Source organism: Acromyrmex echinatior, chromosome 17 (genome assembly GCF_024713525.1).
Source record: "Acromyrmex echinatior isolate Ae372 chromosome 17, ASM2471352v2, whole genome shotgun sequence".
Lineage (NCBI taxonomy): Eukaryota > Metazoa > Arthropoda > Insecta > Hymenoptera > Formicidae > Acromyrmex > Acromyrmex echinatior.
Window position 1 is genome coordinate 8852634 of NC_141868.1, and position 22170 is coordinate 8874803.

Genomic DNA, 22170 nt, shown 5'->3' on the forward strand with positions numbered 1-22170 from the left:
CAATCCCTTCTCGCGAGATGACAGCGACGGCGCGATGCAAATAGACGAGCTCGTGGTGCGCACGTGTACGCGGGTGTGAGTACATTCGGTATATCCGGTAAGTGGAGTGGTTGGCGGAAGAAAAAAAGAGGCGGACGCGAAACCATAATCATAAATTAGGTTAAAGTGCTGGGGAAGCGCTTAGTAACCCCGACCCGGTCTAGGTGGCCGTGGAGTTAGCCCGTGAGGAGCCTGCGGATAGCTTCTACCCGCCCTGCCATGCCGCCACCATGTCCGCCCTGCGCAAAACAGGGGAAAAATATGGTCTCGAGCAGCGCGAAGCGGCTGCCGAGCAAAAACAGCTCTGGCGATCGCGTTACCGCGCGAAAGTGCTTCATGTTTAAGCACGAGGGGGAGGATTTTGCATCTCCGTGGAGCTAATTAATTGGGACACTGAATACATGAGTCCCCGGGGATCTTGAAACCCTGGAATCCCAGTTATTCGAGAGTCTCAATAAGAAACAAAAAAAGAGAGGTGTGTCTCAGAAGCTTTCAGGTGGTTGTCGAGAGGTGGATATTTATGGGATTTATTTTAATGAGCTTTACTTCTTTCTTTCACGGATTCTTGGATTTTCAGTTCTAACAGGTCTTACCGTTGAAAAATTTTAAGACACACCCTTGGACTATCGTTCCTTAATGCGCAAGTTTATAGTCCCTTGACTTTTTCTTAATTAGTTCAAGGAATTCTCATTCGTTATTCGTTTAAGTTTTATGCTTCTAGTGATTGGAAGTATGAAACTTTTAAACAAAAATAACATCGGAAATTTTCTTGAACTAATCTAATTCATAGGTTTTTACATAAATCTCAGGGTTTCAAGGTTTATTCTTAATTTCTTCAGTTTTTCTAAAACGTTTTCCTTTTTCCTTTTTCAATTTTTATAAATAATTAATTTATTGAGATATTTATTCGTGTAGTAAGTGCAAGACTTTTACCGTAGGTTTCCTGAGACCTGGAATTAGAGACGATACAGCAAGCAATTTTGGACTGTTAGATCAAATAGCGGCATTACTTTGGCTAAGGGAAAACATTGCGGAGTTCGGCGGCGACCCTAATAGCGTTACTTTGGTCGGCCACGGAACTGGAGCTATCTTTGCTAATCTACTTCTAATCAGTCCAGTTGCCAACAAAAAAGGTAAATAGGAATAGAAGATTTGTATATTATATTACATTAATACAATCACGTTTTTTTTCTTGTTTCCATAAAGTCTTTCTTTCTTCTGTTGTTTTCTATGATGCAGTTTTCATTTCTTATTTTATCGTCTTATCAATTTTTGCAAGTCGTTTCAAAAAAAGTTTAACATCCACTAGCTTGCAACAATACTCTCTCGCAAGAATCAAAGGACTATGTGCAATCCGAGTTAATCCTTCTCCTCGTTGTAATTGGAAACATTATCCATAGTCACAGGAGCGTACAGTGATCGCATATAGGGATCACGATTTCCGAGTCGGCGAGGGATAATCGTGAGATTAATTGGAGGAATCAAGCTGAGAGAGATAGGCATACGTGCACTCGCATTAAATGCAATACATGTGTACGGTCGAAACAATATTCGATCGATATATGTTTTGGAATAAATGATCTACTGATATTGAGAAAATTTATGGAGTTTGTGATTAAAGTTGAAAGTGAGAACATTTATCATAATAAAATATTGAATAATAACTATTCGAAATATAGTTCCAAGAACTATTTAGATAATTGTTGAATTATTCAGGCGTTTTGCTTTACACATCTCAATTATTGGATATAATCATAATATAACTACTATTAGATCACTATATTACCAGTGAATAGGCGTTTATTCAGATCTCAACTACTTCAATTACTTCCTTCCGAGTTTTCCTCTTTTCTGATTCGTAAGAACTTGCATTGTGATATTTAACCGAGTTTGACAAGGGACTAAGAATCGGTAGTCTACACGTGTTCAATGGCGAGCATACATCGACCACGAGCACTCAAGCACTTTCGAGTACTCGGCGGTGCTCAGCAGTGAGCAGGGTCAGCGAGAACGAGCAAAAGCAAGAAAGAAGATGTCGACCATTTTTCACCCGACCGACTCGCAATGGCGGCCGGGAAAAGGAACTTTTCTCTTCCGGCCGGGCGCACAATGCCACCACGTCCGGCCAATAATTATATTGTGCAATGAAAAATAACCGGACTTAATATTTTACACGTCGAGACAGAAATGCCCGTGCCATGCCGTGGGTTCTCAAAAATATTGGTGCCATTTTATATTAATAGCTGCATTCCTTCCTTCCATCCGCACGTGACGTAAATATAATCGTTTGTTGGACCGCAGTTGGCAAATTAAAAATTCAATATTGTTATTGTCAAGGAAAAAAGTTATTGCATAAGAAATAATTTAAATATCATTCTATAAATGATGATTCTATAAATTCCTTCTTCAATTAGATTCAAGTGTCTTTAAAACTATTGTACGTCAAGTATATTTCCAGATATTGAATTAGAAAAAAATTAATTTTTAATCACTTTATTCTTCTTCTCTACTTAAAATTTGAGAACTGCTGAACTGCAATATTATAAATAGCTAAGTTATTAATCAATGACATCTTTATTTTGTTGATGCAGGATTGTTCAAACGGGCTATTCTGATGTCAGGGTCGGCAATGAGCGCGGACGCCATCGGCAAGGCGCCATTGCAAATTACCAAGCAGGTAAAGAAAGACGCCACTGTATAATAGTCGCCAATAAAAACGCGAGATGAGGATTGATGCGCTTGGATTTCAGTTTCGCGGAATGACAAATTGCTATATGCGGCATCTATTATCATTAATTCCACGATTGACTTAATTTTAGAATTTGAAAGACCTCTCATTTCTCTTTTTTTTTTCCCAAGTTTATAAATATTAGATGTTTAGATGCTTAAAATGTCGAATCTGATTTTGTTGTGAAAAATTTCTAACTCCTCAATTTCAATTTAAAATACTTTTTAAAGCGATTTAGAAATAAATTTTCAGATTATAGAGTGTGGCTCGTCTTCATGAATTATGATATTCGTAATATATAAATGTCTAAAACTTTTGGAATTTTAGATGTTTGAAATCACAACTCTTAAGAAATTCTTAAATTCTTATTCTTTCGTTTTATCTTTTATTTTTTGTTTTCATTATATATATAATTCATAATATTTAGATTTCAACCCCTTTTCTAACATTGATAGGAAAAGGAGGGTAAGATCTTTAAAGTTTGTCGATTTTTCCTAATTTCTGTGATGAGGTAAAAAAACTGATTTATTTTTTTTCACTATAGTCTTAGTTATCATTTGTAAAAATTGCCCTCATATATAGGTAAGATGACTTTTAGTAGTGGATAAAATGACGAAAAGTCAATTTAAGGTAAAAATATACTTTTCAGAGTAAAAAAGATTTATTATGATATGTTTATATTGTTTTAATATATTATAAGAAGTTTTAGAGAAAAATATACACAAAATAAAGCTTTTATATAATTTATGAAAATAAAATTATTGAAACGTTAACATAATTATGTCATTCCTTATATACAAATACTGCAAAATTACAAGCGAATGCATCCAAAACACATTTCTTAATATATTATCTATTTTCGTAGTCGAATTGAATTCAAACTATGAGAGATTGTGTATTATTACCTAAAGTCTTTAATAAGCCTTGAGCATCTGCTTTTCATCTATTATTATCTTTAAAAAATTAACAATTCGTTATTGTATCCTCTTCGTTATCTTACCCCCCTTTCCCCTACATAAGTTTTATATTATAATTTCTAGATCTTCGAATTCTGAATTGTTTGAATTCTGAGTCTCATGTGAATCACTATAAATTTAAAAATTCCGAAATTTAAAAACATTTCTGATGAAAGCCGCCGTTTATCATAGTTTTTACGTGATAACGTATGTTTCACAAACGACGGCGCCGTGTTTCTGCTTCACTCGCGATTTGAATTCGACGGAAAGACATATCGTTGCTCGTCACGGCGAAGAATCGTTACACAGTTACATCGATGCCGAGGGTACAGGGTCGTTGGCCGCGTTCATTGCGCTCGTGAGCAATGGCGGGGATCGTTTTTCAGGTGGCGCACGCTCTCAACTGTCCCACCACCAGCGACAGCGAACTGGCGCTCTGCTTGCGCAACCAGGACGTAGACAGGCTGCTACACGTGAAAATCCACAAGCCGAAATACGTGCCGGCCTACGCGCCGTTGATCGACCGGGCCGTCATCCCTGACAAGCCGCTCAATTTAATGGAGAACGCCCAGCTCTTCGGCAGGTACGATTTGGGATTTTCCTATTGAATAATATAGGAAACTAAAGTGACCTAATAATCCTTATACATGGATGTTAACCTTAATCTCCGGCTCTATTATACAATGTATAAAAAAATAGTAAATTACAAAAACTGAAAAAAAGTTTGCGAGATGGATGGAACTGTGAAAAATATTTATACCGATGACTATTATTGATATTTAATACGATTAATGAATTTTTGGATATGTCTGTTCCCTTAGGTATATAAAAGGATTGAAATTTTTAAAGCAAATCATCTATTTACATTTAACAAATTAAAAATAACAAATTGTATGTTGGTTTTAGGTTTGATCTGATGTACGGTGTAACAGAATCCGAGAAATTTCACATCCTGCCACCAGTTGCTTTGTTACACGGCGTGCTTGATGGACAACGGGATGAAATCCTGCGAGACCATGCCAAAGTAAATTTACTCGTGTGTCGAGTTCGTTTGTCCCAATATGAAGCAATTCTTGTTCAATTTATTTTTCTTCCTTCTTATTGGATTTATCTTGAAACATTTTCTTTCCTATGATTTCAAATTTCCGGTAGTTTTACATTCTTCAATTTCTTCTTCTTCTGTTTTCTTCATCTCCTTAATCCTCAGATTCTCAACTCCAGATTAGAAATTGCTGCATTCCTTTTTTTTTGTTATGGGACTAATTAGTATTTAATTTTGATATATATTTTTATTCAGATTTTTTTTATATGGTGGGGTGTTGACTTGACAGAGGTAAAATATATCTTCAGGCGACGCACGAACTGGAGCCGGAGTTGATCCTGTCGAAAGTGTTGGAACAATATGGCGACTTCTCGAGTGGATTCACGAAAGAGTACGCCACGAAAAATCGAGACATGGTGCTGGAGGCACTCTCCGATAGCGGCACCGTGGCGCCGTTAATAATGACTGCCAATTTGCATTCAAGGGCGTATCCGAAGAGCTACATGTACGTCTTCTCGCATCCGAAAGCTATGCAAGACTACTCTGGCGTAAGTAGGTCTCGACGATACAACGAAGATCGATTATCATGGCTCAGACGCCCCTCGACAAAGCGGGACCCGACATGGAGCGGGAAAAATGTTGCACGTAGCATCAATGGGCGAGGAAAGGATATGTAGAGGAGAAGGGGGGGGAAAAGGATAGTCTGGCGGGGATGATGAGTTAAAGTGCACTTCCTTCAACGCTCCAATTCATGCAGTTTCATGCAACGTTGTTATTCCATGACGCGGAGTGTTGCTCCTGAAAACGGAGGGCATTTTTCATCGCTGCACTTTATCGGTGAATCTGAAATGGGGAATTTACTTTTTCTAATTCTCTTACCGCAAAAGAGAAGAGACAATACAAGAAAGAGAAAAGAAACGGATAGAAAGATATACGCTACCTATGGTTTTCCATAAGAAGCGTAAGAGTGTTGATTGTTAAAGAGAAACAAGCTTGGAAAGATTTCAGAAAAATAGAATTTTCTTTTTTCGACAAAATTTACGAGCAACTCTTTAATTAGTAGATGACACTTCAAGAATTCTCTCTCTATCTTCAATAATAATACTACTTTTAAATAATATAAAGTTTATATAAATTGTTTATTTTAAAATCTAAAATTTTCATTCTAATATATTATACTTGTAATTATTAATATCTCTTATTTCAATTTCTTATTTTTTATTTACTTTTAATTTATTTTTTTTCACAATTAAATTTTTTAATATAATTTATATTTAATCAATACGTTTTTTTTTGTTACAAAATAGAAGTACAAAGACTTAAAAATTTACTAACATATTATTTTATTAAACAAATAATATTTATAAGAAGTTATAAAGTTGTCAAAGTTTGTAGTAATGAAAATAGTAACAGCAACGATTTAAAAAAAAAAATCAAATTAAAGGAAACCAACTCTAAAATCGATAAACTGGCAAAAGCCAGTTAGGGCGAAATTTTTAGGACATTAGACATAGTTAGTGCATTGTATTCATTGTTTCCTTGGTTTCTTAGTTCGGAAGGGACGAGTTGTGACCTAGTGGTGGCCATTGTGTTCGCACAGTTTCGCCGAGATAAAAATCCGAGCTGCGAACCCATTTGGATTTTGGCCAACTATTTTTATCGCCGTTGCGTGCACCGGCAACAACCTCGCCATGCGGTAACCGAGAATATCGCTAAATTGAATGTACCTCCGGGTACAACGTACATCCTCACGTCAACAAGGATATTAGATTTTAAATCTGCAAATAGCGATTCGCAGTGTGCATCATTTCCATGTCAAGTTACGTCAATCCCTCTCTTTTTCTATCTCAATTCCTCTCTGCTCTCTCTTTTACTCTTTTTCTATCCTTCTCTCTCTCTCTTATACACGTACGAGCTCGATGAATTTTAATTTTCACTCGTTCTCGTAAATTCCACCCTTTATTGAACTTTACAAATTGACGTGTTTGTAAATACGCTCACTTTATCGCGCTAAAAATAATTACGATTGCAATAAATCTGAGAACTTGCGTCCAGGAAATTTCATTCGAAAATTGTTGGTAGGATTGACGATGAGAGAGCTTAAACTCGAAATAAACTTTAATTTAGCGGGTAAATTAATTAAAAATAGATTGTTAGCTACAAATATAATATAACACACACATACACATACACACACACACACGCGCGCGCGCGCATATATATAATTCTGGATATCTAAGAAGAAGATATTAAAATAAATTTGAGGATTTAAATATATCATCGAGAGAAACATGTATTTTAACAATTTATAAATTTTAAAAAGTATAAAATATTTTCGAAGCATTTCAAAATTTAAAAAATTTTCTATATCTGAATATTGGATAACCAATTTTTAAATGTTTACCTCTATTTTGTAATAAAAAACATTATTGATTAAATATAAATAAATAAAAATTAGATTAAAAATAAATTAAAGTAAACAAATGTACAAAATAAAGAATTGCAGTAAGAGACATTGATAGTTGGAGACTACATTAAAATGGAAATTTTAGAGGATATATCTAGACAGAGAATAAAAAAGAGATATGGGATACGAGAAATGCTGAAAAGAAGTAACAACCTGAGCTTTGATATTTTTGAGTTATGCGAATGGCATAGAAGTGTCGATAAAATCCGTGCCTCGGTATAAAAGCACATCTAGTGATCTCGTTATATTGCAGCAACAACGTCAACATACAGTGCATGGAGAAGAGTTGCCCTACGTACTGGGTGTCCCATTAGACAACAGCAAGTATAATTTACGAAGTCGATATGACATCAGAGAGTCGCTGTTTTCAGAAGCTATCATGAATTGGTGGTGCAGCTTTGCCTATATCGGGTGAGTTACTAAAAAAAAGCGTTTATAGCAATTAATCTTATATATACGTTTATTGTGACTTATACATTTCGATATTTAGAAATATTAAGTGAATATTTTTAATTAAAAAAGATTTAAAACTTTTGTAATATTCGGCCAAATAAATGTCAACATTTTAATTATGTTATTAATTTAAATTAATTTTTATTTTAATACAGTTTTGTAATTATTAATTAAAGTTTAAAATTATAAATATTAATGATGTAAATATATTTTTATAAAAGTTTTATTAATATGTAGTTTAAAATACATTAATCTTTATTTTAATAATCTTAATCGAATTACCCCGGTCCCTAGTTGAATGCATTAAAAAAATGCATTTTTTTTCATATTAATTATCAGTTTCTCCTTATTATTAAAATATTATTAGGTAGTCAAATGTATGTAGTAACTGATGTAGAATTCATTTTTTCGATAAGTCTCTTAATTTCGTCTATAAAAATTCGAAACCGAAAAATGAGTCTATTAGCCCCGGTCTTCCCTATAATTTGGAAAACGATCGCATTAAAGTTAAATTAAAGTTGGTATTTAAAGTTGACATATAAGCGATGGCAATCGCATAGAAACAATTGTATTTAATAACAAGTGTCGAACTATTGTTGTTGGGCGTTGACGTGAAAATCCGTAGTTCGTAAAGTTGTACTTGGTAACATGTATCCGGAAACGTGATTTTCAATTAACTAAACATTCAAGCGTTTAATTAAACCAGACCTGTAATATATTTTTCCGTTGCATGATTGAATTTTATAAGCATATCTCAATTAAAAAATAAACCATGTAAATAATTTAGAGAAAATTATAAATTAAAAGGTAAATTAAAGGAATAAAATTTAAAAAAATTTATAATGTTTATTTATAAAAATAAATTAGTTAAAAAATAATTATGATTAAATATTTTTTATTATTCAAGAAATATGCGATACTTATCATATTATAATCTATATATTATACTTGGAGAATATGCGTAATTAACAAATAGATGAATGCTTTTAAAATTAATTTTTAAATATTACGTATTTAATATATATATACTTTTATATATATTTATATACTTTTTAATTACAAATACGATTTTAGATATAACCAATTTCAATTCATTTTGACATATTGTTTTGTTTTTAACTGAGTTAAAGGTAGGTATTGTTCTAAACGTGAATTATTTACTTCATTAATAGTTAAACAGAATAAAATGTTAGAGAAATAATATTGGAATGCAATTTTTAATTGCAACATAATTTCATCATTGTAAATATGCGGAAACAAAAGTTTATGGATTCTGCCAGATAAATTTTTCATAAAATTTTTACTACACTAAATGATCAAATCTTTCATCTTTGTGTAATATACATGAATATACATGCATTACACGCGCATTCGAATTTCGGTCTTGTATTGGCTCGGCGCAATTTGACGCTTGTTATGCTGATGCTCGATATTGTCGAATTAACGATCCAGGGAATCGGCCGTTTTAATTTGCGCGATGAAAGCAGATTATTCACAGTTCCGAATTATTTCGATATTTCGTTTTACTCGACAAAACATTTCGCTTTACTCAGTTAAACAAGCCCAATATTCTCACAATATAAAGCCATGCTTTGTTTAAATGGGAAAATACCGAATTTCTAGTTACGTTAAAAATTTTATGTTAAAAATTATTTGCAATTGTGAGATATATTTCTAGAATTTTTAATTACATTAAAAGTTTTAAGTTAAGTATGCGCGAATTAAAATATTGAATCTGTTATACGTTACAATTAACATATATTATCAAATCATTGATATTTTACGATTAGAAGCATCTTCGTTAAAATTTAAAAGAACAAAATTGAACAAATTGAAATTCAAAAATATATTAAATGTAATATATTGCAAAGAATATACTGAATATGTTGAATTACATATAATACTAGTAGTACCAACGTTTTTTATTAAAAAGATCAAGCAAATAAATTACTATATAAAAATAAAGATGATGAAAAACTAAACATTTTGTCAACGTAAAGGACATAATTATTGAAAAATAAAAAAATTCAAAATTTTATCTTTTACACAAAAATATAATATTAATCCAAAAAATAGAAACAGTCAGTAATGATTAAAATTGATGCTTCTGGTGTAAAAATATCAATTAAAAATAAGTTTTACATTTCAATTTTATACTTTAACATTTGTACACGTCATTTTGTTTCTTCCTTCATGACAATTTGTTTCTTACGGATACAATCTCGTAAAACTATATTTTGCATTACAACCACACCATTTTTTGTCAGACGCTTTGAACATATGGCTCGACTAGAACGTACATACCTATGCATTACTACGGTGACAGAACTCAGAGAGAACTGGGTCAGTGCAATTAAGCAAACAAAGGTATTTAGATTTAGCGGTGAGTGTTGCGCGCGTTTGTAAACGCCGCACAGCTGATCGATTATTTTATGCGTTACCGTATCTATCGTAAGTGCGCGTCTCTTTGCCATAATAAACGACGCGCAGCATCTGTCCCGCAGCACTGTCAGTGATAACGAATGACGGGGAAAAACGGTCTTTTTGTTCCACGTTGTGTGAACGTTGCCACGCGTGATCGATCGGATACATCGCGTTCATTCAACCCGTCATTAAAAAATCATTTTCCGGCGTACTAAAACCGTCAATACGCGCAAACGAACTGTATCTTTAAAATTAATAGAGGTCCGAAAAAGTCGATGGACACCAAGTTATCCGTTGGATTACAGTATTGCTATTCAATATTTTTAATACGAGAGCTTATTTTGGATTGTACCATTCAATAAAGAGATTTAAATTTCACGTTTGTTAGCTTTAAATTACAAAACGTCCTTAATATGATAATTCTAAAAGAGCATTCTGGAAATTTTATAAAATGGAATTCTGTAGGGAATCTAACTGCGCAATATCTTTACAATAACAGAAAGAAAACAGTATCGAGTATCCCTGTGGACTATTCTGGATTATCCGATATCTTTTTCTCCTACATCACTTCAATTTCCTGACGGTATTAATCCCAAGCTGCCCTGTACGATCTAACAAAAGTTATCGGGCGTTTCTGCAGCTACATTAATCATTCGTGATTATTTATCAAAGAAATTATTCGAACCCACAGGAATCCGAACGTCGCGAAGCGATATCCCTACCTGACTAACGTGTTCAAGGAATGGGGTCAATATGATATCGAGTGGCCAGAATATGATCCTGTCAATCAAACGTATTTCAATTTAAGTAAGTCAGCAAAAATTTCGGCATTAGCGCATCTCAAGTTGCTTGCGCGAGTGCTAATAAAAAAAGTTTATATTGAGAGACTTGACATTTATTTTTCTATGTCATTTATGCATCGTGTGATCGAATAATGATAAAACAAAATCTATTTTCCCAAGTTTGGTTCGAATTCTATTTAATGGCTTATTTAGCATATTACATGATATCCTCCCCTGCACGCAGCCATACCGCCTAACATAGGTGCGCACTATCGTTCGACGGAGATGCAGTTCTGGAATGAGGACCTGCCCAATCTGCTCAGGCACCCGAATAAAGATATTTCGGGCCCGACACGACCGAGAGGACCGCGACCACAGATTCTTGACTTTGCCGATGGGATTGGCAAATATGCCAACAATACTGCCAACCGGAAGTACGATAGCTACGATACTAGGTCAGTAAGACCAGCGAATTAATTTAACCCTTTGACGTATAAAATTGAATTGAATGTACATAACTATTAAGATAATTTCTCAATTTGGATTTTTAAGATAATAAATCTAATAAAATAATTTCTATATAATTTCTATATTTTTAATTTCTATATATTTTATCTACGTTACATTTCCATTTTTTATCTTGTCGTCACATTGAAAATGATCCAACAGGGATCGAAACGTTTGTTTTTGTTCACTTACTGACCGTCAAATTATATTTTAATTTCATGACATGTTTTATTTCATTTTTTAACTGTTTAATGCAGATTGTTATTTTGTGTTGATTGTTTTAGGCTCGTAGCCCTTTATTCTTGTCATTTATTTTATAATAAAATAATATTTATATGAATCTACAGACGATTTGTAAAATTTACTTTTGGAAAACTTGAAGTAATAATTTTTAAAAGGAATTAACTTGAATTTAAATAATTGGTTGGATTCCACATGTAGTTTCTAAGTACATATATGAATAGGAATTATTACTGTGCTTTTTGTACCTTTATGAAGAGTTATATGGATTATGCAAGACAGGTATACATCTCCGTCTAGCATCACGGATTCTAGCACGGGCAAGACGCCATTTTCAACTTTGGTTACAACGGATGGAAGCGAGAATTCGACAATAGAGCCGAGCACGTTAAGGACCTCGTCGGCTATGATGATGGTGATTGTTTTCTTCGTAGTGTTTATACTGATAAACTTCACAGCCTTTCTATTCATCTATTATAAGAAGCAGAATATGAAGGGAAAGGAGAAATCGTTGAAGAGACGAGGTAGCGAAAAGAAAAACGACTCTGTCAAGAGGTCGAAGACTGATAAACACGAGAACCATTACGGCCAGATAGGCTACAAAAGCGATAGCAAGCCAGATTTGAACGATGTGATAAAGAACGACAAGGCATACGACAACAACTCCAACTTCGGACGCAGATCGAAACTATCAAGGCAGAATTCTAGCTCCACCATTGACACTCATATCAAGGTTAGAGAATGGATTCAGCAGGAGATTGTGCACAGGTCAGTGAAACTCTAAACTCTAAACTTCTTTTGCATGATAATAATTAATCTTTGATATTCTTTTTGTTTTAAACTAAAATTATGAATAACATTCTATTATAAGTAATGTAGAAATATCAATAAAAGCTTTTATTCTTTAGTTGAAATTGAATTAATTATAAATAATTATATACAGATAATCATATTATAAAGATTGAAGTTTAATATACTTTACTTACTTATAAATTGAAACTCTTTGTCCTTTTAAATTTTAAACAGCTTTATCATTCATGAAACTACTTTATTATGTAATTAATTATTCGAAGATTTCTTTAAAAGATTTCTGCTATCTAGAGAAAACTTATTCTTTAAAATTTTATGATCAAAAATGCCATTTGGAGAATTACACTTTCAAATGAAGTTTAATGTAATTTAATGTGCTTTCGATAAAATAAATAACTTAAACTAATTTATACGTTCTATTAAATTATTCGCCATTTTAATATCATTCTACTATACACCATTCGATGCTCTTATAGGAATCAACGTTTTGAACTCAATTTGTATGCCTTTCCTAATTGCGAAGAGCTGAAGATACTCGTAGAACGCTTACCCTCGCAAATTCGTCGATCGCGGTAAGGGTTGTGCGACCCAGTAATCCAATTAGATGTTCCGCTTGAAGAGTAGCTTTGAGACATGGCCCGTATCACTCAAATCAGGAAATTCAGTTCCCTTTCTCTCTTTCGCTCTCGAATATTTCGTAAGATGTATTGACTCGTGGAAAACGTTGGCAAGTGCTGCTCTACAAAGTTAATTGAACTCGACTTACAGCTCGACTTCGTCTCTCGTTTATTTAACAAGCAATATCTGGTTTGCAAATCGCAATATTGTTTTTTTTACAGCATTAAATTTAAAAAATACTACACAGAAGAAAATACAATTTAGAGGAAATGTTATGTACAGACACATAAAATAAAAGAACTGTTATACCTAGAACCTGTAACATGTGTAAATTGCATATTAAATATTTCACAAAATTTACATTTACAACTCTAATGTTAAATTCTCTTTTAAAAAAGAGAAAAATCCTTTCTGTGAGTTATTAAATAGACTTTTTATTTTCGGAATGCAACGTAATATTTACTATGTACGTACATATCGTTTGTTGGTTCATGAAATGCAGCTGTAACATACGATGTAAAATCGTAAAATTATATCTGAAATATGTTTAGTGACAAATGTGCATTATAGAACATTGTATATGAAATAAACAAATGTAATGTATCATTAAGTAAATATGTGTGGCAAAGTACCTTTTTGCTTGTCGGCATAACGTACAAGATTAAAAGTGATTAATTAGCTCCGGGACGTGAAAGTGCAACCGCTATTATTACTAGTTGTGACCAAAATTGCAAAATTAATGCGTACCTTTCATTTGCGAAATCGTAAAATGGTATTCTATAATCAATAATTCCCAATAATTGGACGCAATAACTTCTCAATTATAATAGTAACATTATCTAATAGTAACATTATCTAATAGTATTGATTTCGAATTTTGCGTAAAATTTACAGAGACATGTGTTGTTACACTAATCCGCATGGTAGTTAATTCTACAATTAAAACATCTATTGTTTATTATTTTAATGTTTAAATGTGTTTTACATCAATATTATAACGCTGATGAAATAAATTTTTAAACAACTTTCTAACGGGCTAAATTTTTAAGTAACGGCTGAATTCGCTACTGTTGCTGTAAAGATGTAACAATGTTAGCGACAGACAAAAAGCAAAAAAGCTCTCCCTACTGAAAAAAAGTAACGGTAACGGTGTTAGAACACATTACTTCTTAATCCTGTTAATAAGATTATCGAAACAATTATATAATAATTGAATAATTTAAACTATGTAAACAACTTTATAATTACAATATGGTCAACAAAGATTTTCGTTATAAACAATAAGAGTCGTAAAAAAGAGGATATAAAGTGCTGGGTGTCTTTGCTTAATTATCTTTGATTTCAAAAATAATATTTATATAACAATCATCTATCATCTATCTGGTTTTCAATCACCGCGGCGAATTTTAATTGTAAAGAATTATGGCGAATGTTTAAATTATTGATGTCAAGCAATTTTTGTCGTATGCTGAAAATGACCAGGTAGATGGTCGAAAATGTTATATATTGTAAATATATTATTTTTGAAATAAAGCATGATTAAACAAAAACATCCAGCACTATGCTCTTTGTTAGGACTCTTAAATTTTATAATTAATAATATAAGGTAAGTTAGTGTTGAACTTGAAGAGTTTCTTATTGTATTTATTTTATTGGTTGTGTAAAAAAATGTTGTCAAAACACTTATGAAATCGATCGGAGTTTTATCTTTTAGTTCTGTTTTGTTTGTATAGATGTTCGCCGAGGTTTTTACGTAAAACGCGGGAAACGTTACAGAAAGAGCATCAGGAGAAACTGACTAAGCAGCAGCAAGAAGAGAAGCAACGTTTAGAGGAAGAAGTATTGAAGGAGAGGAAAGACGAACCGATTTACGATGAGAGCCCGGCGTTGGTTGTGCGCCCTGGAAAAAAGTCGAAATTGCCAAAAATTTCTGTGGCTATTGACGCCACGCCAGCGACCAGAACAGAATCCATTCTGAATCAAGTGCCAATCGAGTTAACAAAGAGTATCGAAATAGTTAATGAGCTAAGTCCACAGCTGATGACTCCTGAAGTGGTCGTCATAGAGCATCATCATTCTAGGAGCGATCCTTTGCCGATGGAGAACGTTTTAAAGACAATGAAGCCGAATTTCTCCACTCCCAGAATCTACGAGTCGGATTCCGGAAGCGCGAGCAGTCTCTACGCCAAGATTAACCCTAAACTGAAGTCTCGTTTGCCTCGTCCTGGTCCGGGAACAAATATCGAAGTGTCCTTACCTGAACAATCGAAATACGAAGATCCTCACGACGAAGAGATCTACATAAAAACTGGACCAGTCTTAACGACTTTTGGTACAAGTGATGTGAATGTCACGTGTCGGGAACCGACGATGGAAAGAGAATGCATCAGTCCTGAGGAGGCCTTAAAGACAATAAAACGTCGAAATTATCCCAAAGTACTGCCAGATATCGAGAAGAGACGATCACTTCCGGCGCCTAGTAGTCTCTTTGTATCGAAACAGTACGCCAATTCGTTACAAGACTATAAGAGTGGTAATCGTGTGAACTTATTTTCGAATCTACCACCGTTACCACCTCCGAGAATATTTGGAGCCTCCAAAAGCCTAGAAAAAAACGGTTTCTTCGCAGAAGAAAACGAAAGTCAAATCGAAGGTGAGCCGATGACAACAAATCTGCATGTGGGTCCGTTACTAAAAAGGCCAGACACCGGCAGAAATAATTCCGATCCTAACATTATTGATTCCTTGGAAGGAAATAGAAACGTCCAGGCTGGCGGAAGTGTGGATGCTATTTATGCTAACCCAAAGTGCCCGCTTCATGGAAGTCAATATCCCTTCTCACCGACCTCGCAGAGTGTCGATGGCGATCTCGGCAAGTCTTCCGGGCTTTTGGACGTGGGCAACCCAAATTGGTACAAACCGTGCGAATCGTCAGGCATAATGACATCGACCACATCGGAACCGCAAATCGTGATCAGCAAGGACGAGAGAAATGCCATTGGCGCTGTGTTGCCCACGGTAGAACCAAAGATTGTGATCACGCCAAGAGTCAATCAATGTCAAGTCAATCGACAACCAAGTCCAACACCGCGTTCTGAGGATAAGATCGAGCACGAAATAAAGACGATTGATCCAGTGCGAAACGGAGGATCATCGGAAAGTTCAAATACTTCTGGTGGTTCGATGATTTCAAGAGAAACGGAAAAGAGGGAGCCGCGGATAATCATCACGGCACGGGAACCGAAAAATTGTGCCCCGGTGGGTAGTCTGAAACAACCGAAGATCATCATAAAGCCAACAGCGACTCTACCGAGGAACAGGGATCAGAGGAATATACCGAAGGTGTCAGCCATACCGTCGCCAGAACAGCAGAATTGTCAGAACAGCGAGCGAGATAGGGCTCTGGAACAAAGGGAAAAGCCGTCCCTGAGGGAGAAGCCAAAGGTTACGAGGATTCCGTCGTTTTCACGCAGGAGGGAAGAGCCTGGTATTGAAAAGCCGTCGTACATAGAGAAGACAGAAATCGCGCCGAGAGTGGAGGCGCCGGCCAGTAAAATCACAAACGCGCCATCGACATTCGACGCCAAGTCAGGCATACCGACGCCAACGACAACGATGATGCCGAAGAGCGAGAAGACCTCCAGCACGGACTCGTCGTCCGCCAGCAACGGGAATTCCAGTAATTCGAATACCGGTACGATCAAACGGAAGCCAGCGAACAAGAAATAATTGGTGGGAGCCAATTCGAGAGCCACGTGTTATATCCCGTTCTATTTCGCAAACGCGTAGATGGAATGCAGATGGGTCTCTACCATTCCGACCAAGTGTCGATGCAGTCCTGTTGCCGCCCAATCTCTTCCACGAAACATTCGCGAGTGTGTGCATATTTGCATGTAACGGTAATGAAATTAACACAACAACTGTTCTTTTTGCGTTTAAATTACGTTTTAAATTGTTAAAAAATTTTTTTTCAATCAATTTTTATTTATATTAAATCCATCAAGATTATTCTTTTTAGAATTAATATTATTTATTATTATTCTATATATAGAATATCTAGTTTCACGTTGTTAAATAACGTGTTAAACAACATTTTAGCAACGCTGGCGCATTTCGTCCAAGTATAACTTTCTTTATTATCATTATTATATATTAATTGTATCATATACTATTTTTCTATGACTAATTAGAATTATAGACACAGATAGAAGATAGACGAAATAATTTGAACACTTATGGAAAGTATACTATTTATTTTACTACTTGCTTTATTAATAAATAGATGACCCATCATTTATATTACATATTTTATCTTTGTTGGAATAGATTACGCAATGCTTGAATAGTTATAATGGAACGTTGTACTATTCTTTTAATAGATTTTTCAATCTTTTAATTGCTTATATAAATGATATTGAAAAAAGAAATTTCCTTCTCATCCTATTTTCTAAAATTGCCCTTTGTTTTTCAAAACTTCAACATCTTTCCTGGCCAATACAATTGTCTAATTTAAATATTATCGAATTATATTTATAGTTCTGAAATGAGAAGAGATTTCCTTTCAGTATCTTTTAAGTAACTAGAGAATGTTCTATTAAAGAAATCACTATTCAAACATGACTCTATTCTACAAAGATAGAATCTGTATTAGAATCTGTATTGATTAATAGTGACTCAACTTCTTATTAATAAAACAAGTAGATGGTTTATTTCCCGGATGTTCACATTATTTTGCTTATCTTCTATAATCCAATTGTACATCATGTAAATAATGCCGTGAATGTTTAAGACTTTAAACAGCGTGACAATATTTTTAAGATTTGAATGAAGTGAGGTACGTATATGTCCATATGAAATATTAAAATTGCTTTCGAGCGTTGTCGATCGTTTGAACGATTTAAATCAGTTAAACATGATCGATTAGACGTCGTGAGTTAGATGTTAATAATTTTCAAGGCATCCGCTCTTTTGTACGCCTATAACTTCATACGATGAAAAATAAACGTTTTTCGTACTTTTTCAACAGAAAATTCGAAATGAGAATCTATCCTATCGACAATTTATCGTGTCTTGCCCCCGTTTTCATATGTATACTGCACCGTGTATCCTCTGACGTTACGTACGTTCCGCAAACTTTGTTATTAAGTGAAGCAGGTCTATAAGTCGCGCAGATGCAGGGAGGTACAGCACGACAAAGTGGTTGGCGAGTTCTCACTTATATTACCGGTGGATCGAATTGATTTTCAAAGTTCGCCCGATAATGGGATTCTCCTCGTCTCTAACCGTCGCCGTACGGAAAGGAAAAGGCCATTTTCACGTTAACCCTCCTACCCTTCTGCAATCAGTCTGTCTCTCTCTCTCTCTCTCTCTCTTGCCTCTATCTCTTTCACCCTCCTTTTCTCGTGTTTTCGTTTCATCCCGTTCTACGTCATGCGATCCGTTCGAAAGCGTTACCATGATCACAGTTCAAGAAGCGAAAAAAAGACGAGTGTTTTTGATGGGACTTTGTGAATTTTGACAAAATTGAGTTTCTAAAATGTGACATTCAATGGGCGCACAGCGACGATTAAAATATTTTTTAGTTAAATATTCAAAATAGATGTTTCAAAATAGAAACAGATAATAAAATAATTTTTGTAATTTTATTGTTAAGAAAAAGTCTTTTAGGTAGATCGAAATTTTCTCTATAAGTTATTTAACTTAATTACACATTCGCTGATCTCATGGTTTGTATGTATGAGCAAAGTTCATCAGTTTAGTATCAGTTTGCCGAACTGCAAGACACGAGTAATCTGACAGCGATAACTCGGTCATATTCTCGGAGTTGGAGTATATATGCGTCGTTAAGTTAACGTTTAGATGCCGGGGACTCTCTACCTTATGCGACAGCGTGTAACCAGTAATCATCCACTGCACACGACGACTGGAGAAGGACTTGTAGTCGCCATGACAGGTGCGTGGCACCGCGTGACCCATTGTCAGAATGATATACTATCAGAAGTAACGGAGGGAACAAAAGCTAGATTCTGTCTTCCAAGTCCCTCGAGGATGGATTTCCATTTCTATAGAATTACAATAATAGCGATAGTGAAATAGAGCAATCTTCGTTTTTTTATCTTAGACCTTTGTCATCTGAATAACGAATTTAAATTCTGTAATATAAAAATTATTTTTATATTAATTTTCAGAAATAATCGATTAAAACATTAATTTTATCAGTAAACAGAATGTTGTTAACATAACTAAGCGTACTAAAGCAAACGTTGAAAAATCTTTAATCAGTACAATATTAAAAAATATCATTAAAGAACATTGTTAGATGTACGAGTATAAAAATAACGTTTTTTAAATAATTAAACAAATTTAATAATTAAACAGAATTTCTATGAAAGTTCAATAAAATAAAGTCACTTTAGTAAAATATAATCACGCGATCTCTTATTATTTATAATTCAAAGTAATTATTAAAAATAATGTAAATTAAAATTAGAATAATATTCACTCCCATAATGATTTAAACTGCATTTACAGTTATGCTACATAAGTTTGCAATCAGTCGGTCGATGAGAAGGGTAATTTCCGTATCGTGATTATCTGCGGCACGCGCATCTAATTATCACACGATAATCAACGATTAAGCACGGACCTACACGACAACCTCATTATTATGCCTCGGACGGCGTCGGAGGTGCTGCGAATGCATAGGTACATAATTTCGTCTTCTCCGTCTGAACCAATTAATAAATTTGCACCGGCTGCCTGCTCCCTAGACAAGGTCGGTCCGTCTATTTCCACTAGTGGCCATTGTTTGCAAGACAATGCCAGCTACTTGGCAGTTAGAATACATTGTATTGCTTGAGAGGTGACCACTGAATGTGAGATGTCAGATTAATTAGATTTTGAAATGAGTACATGTTCCTAAATAACTTCTCTTTAATTACCTACAATGCACGGACAACTGGGAATAATTTATTTAAAAAATTGTATTTTTAATAAATTTTAAGTAACTTTTTAAATAATTCTTTTTTTACAACTTATGATTAATTACGATCTATTTCTCTCGCGTGCTCGAGCTATCTTAATTAATATTAATGTTAATAGCTTTCTATTTAAAAATTGTTCGAGTCACGATGCTTTTTCAAATACGTTGAGTTATTTGCATGCAATGCTAATTATCTTACTGTGGTTAAAAATAACATCACATATATTCTGTAAAACGACCTCTTGTTCAGTCTCAAGCTGGGTGGAAAATAAACGACAATGGTACATTCAGTGGAAATGACAGTAATCGAAGAGACCGCAATTGTGCGTCCCTTGTTGTAGAAGTTTCCATTGGCGAGATTTGTAATCTCTATTGGGTCCGAGGATTTCAATTCCAAGGATTTTAGAAGCACAGTCCAAGAACAATAACTGTACAATTTAAAAGGATTAAAGAATCTCAGGATCCAAGAAATCCCCCTACGAAATAAATAAAAATTCTACAGTTAAAAAGCTCCAGATTTCAGAGACTCAAAGATCTAAGATTGCAAAGGTAGAAAAGGAACGTTCAAACGTCCGAAGAGATGGTCGAGAAAATTCTTGAACGAGACACAAACGGAAGACAAATCTAAAGAAAATATCTTTAAATGGAAGCTTAATCTCACCTCGAAATAGCTCTGATCCATAAAGAAACAATTCGAATGCCTGTGATACGCCATGTCTAATAGCTCGAATGTTAATTTATCAAGTTTTTTTATCAAATGATTAGGTTTCACGTTTCTCTTTTTCTCATTAAATGCATTTACTCATCTTCTCTTTTTTACACAAATTAAAATAGTCAGGTCCCTCTTAAAATCAATACAAAAAGATCAAGAAGGTTTTCTGAAAAATTATCCAATATCAATTTATAGGTCTTTTTAATTTTTCATTCATAATTTATGAATTTTACTTATTTATTACAAGTATTAAAAATTGAAATATTTGAATAGTAAAATTTTTAATAAATCGATTGTCTAGGAAATTTTAAAGAATTTTCATCGAATTACATATTGCGACTGAAAAGATGATGCTTTCCAGTTTAACTAACAAGGTACCGATACAGACTCAATAATTCTTTATTAAGAAAGTTCCAAAGGATAACTTCATTAATGTTTGTACCTGTTCGACAGACGCCAAGGGCGATCGAAGTTGAAAATTGTCCATCGTCGCGGCGACACTCGATAGCAACTTGCAGCAACCCAAATCCAATAAAAAAGTACATGCCCTACAATGTCGTTACGAGAGATCAATTTTTATCATTTGACAGACCAAGTTTTGGCATTACACGCGAAATAAAATTGTCAATGCACGTTAACAGCTGTCCGTAAATAAATCTCAAAGTCTCCAGAAATATCAAAATTTCTGAAACTCTTGTAATTTTTATATAATTTCTAAAATGCTTTATATTCGTGAAACATTACATCTATTAATCTTTTTAATACCTTTAAATTGAGTAATTTATAAATCAGATCTCTTATTCCTCGAATCCTTCAATTTGAGTAATTAATGCATTAATTAGCAATTTTTGTGTAGTCAAATAATATTTATGATCGAGAAAAGCAAAACTAAGTAAACTTACTAAACAAAGCTTTTTCTTGAATATTCGTTATTTCTCATTGGGCAGTCTTTGTGGATCCTCATTTCCATCTACGAAGTAAATTGAATCTTCTCGTCTGCACTTCTTTTCATCCTATTTTCACTTTGGCAGAGATAGGAAAGGCAGCGTGAGAAGTGCAATTCGACGTCACCGTTTGTTGCGAAACGTGAATGTGATTTTGCTTCTGCGTTCACGTCTCGTTAGAGCGAAAATCTTTCGACATCGGTCGCACCGAATTATATCCAAAGATCCTTTACAGCGTGCTTGATGGCGACGTGTGACGATAAAGTTGATTGCTCGGCTACTCAACATGTAAATTGTGCATTAGCATCCTCGATCTTTATATATTTCGCTCTAAAAGTGACTTTCAGAAACGCATATATTGATACATCGTCATGCTTTTTATAATTATCGATCGAAACGGTATAATAAAAATTATGTATTAGATGTTATAAATATAAACGATTTAAAATAAGTTTAACTCTTCGGT

The 22170-nt window shown here is 34.1% G+C and overlaps 2 protein-coding genes across 2 annotated transcripts in view; one reads left to right on the forward strand and one right to left on the reverse strand.

Moving 5' to 3' along the window:
- The window catches only part of LOC105153653 (uncharacterized), a 58656-nt gene extending 40560 nt beyond the window's left edge, over positions 1 to 18096 (forward strand). The window contains exons 5-14 of the mRNA XM_087415317.1: positions 978 to 1172; positions 2631 to 2716; positions 4110 to 4306; positions 4630 to 4747; positions 5074 to 5313; positions 7486 to 7643; positions 10801 to 10916; positions 11136 to 11346; positions 11921 to 12406; positions 14800 to 18096. Of these exons, the coding sequence (XP_087271443.1) occupies positions 978 to 1172; positions 2631 to 2716; positions 4110 to 4306; positions 4630 to 4747; positions 5074 to 5313; positions 7486 to 7643; positions 10801 to 10916; positions 11136 to 11346; positions 11921 to 12406; positions 14800 to 16795 (3803 nt within the window). The 3' untranslated portion in view covers positions 16796 to 18096. The remainder of the gene's footprint in view (positions 1 to 977; positions 1173 to 2630; positions 2717 to 4109; positions 4307 to 4629; positions 4748 to 5073; positions 5314 to 7485; positions 7644 to 10800; positions 10917 to 11135; positions 11347 to 11920; positions 12407 to 14799) is intronic.
- The window catches only part of Nlg3 (Neuroligin 3), a 386793-nt gene that overhangs the window by 231045 nt on the left and 133578 nt on the right, over positions 1 to 22170 (reverse strand). The gene's annotated exons all lie outside the window — the stretch shown is intronic.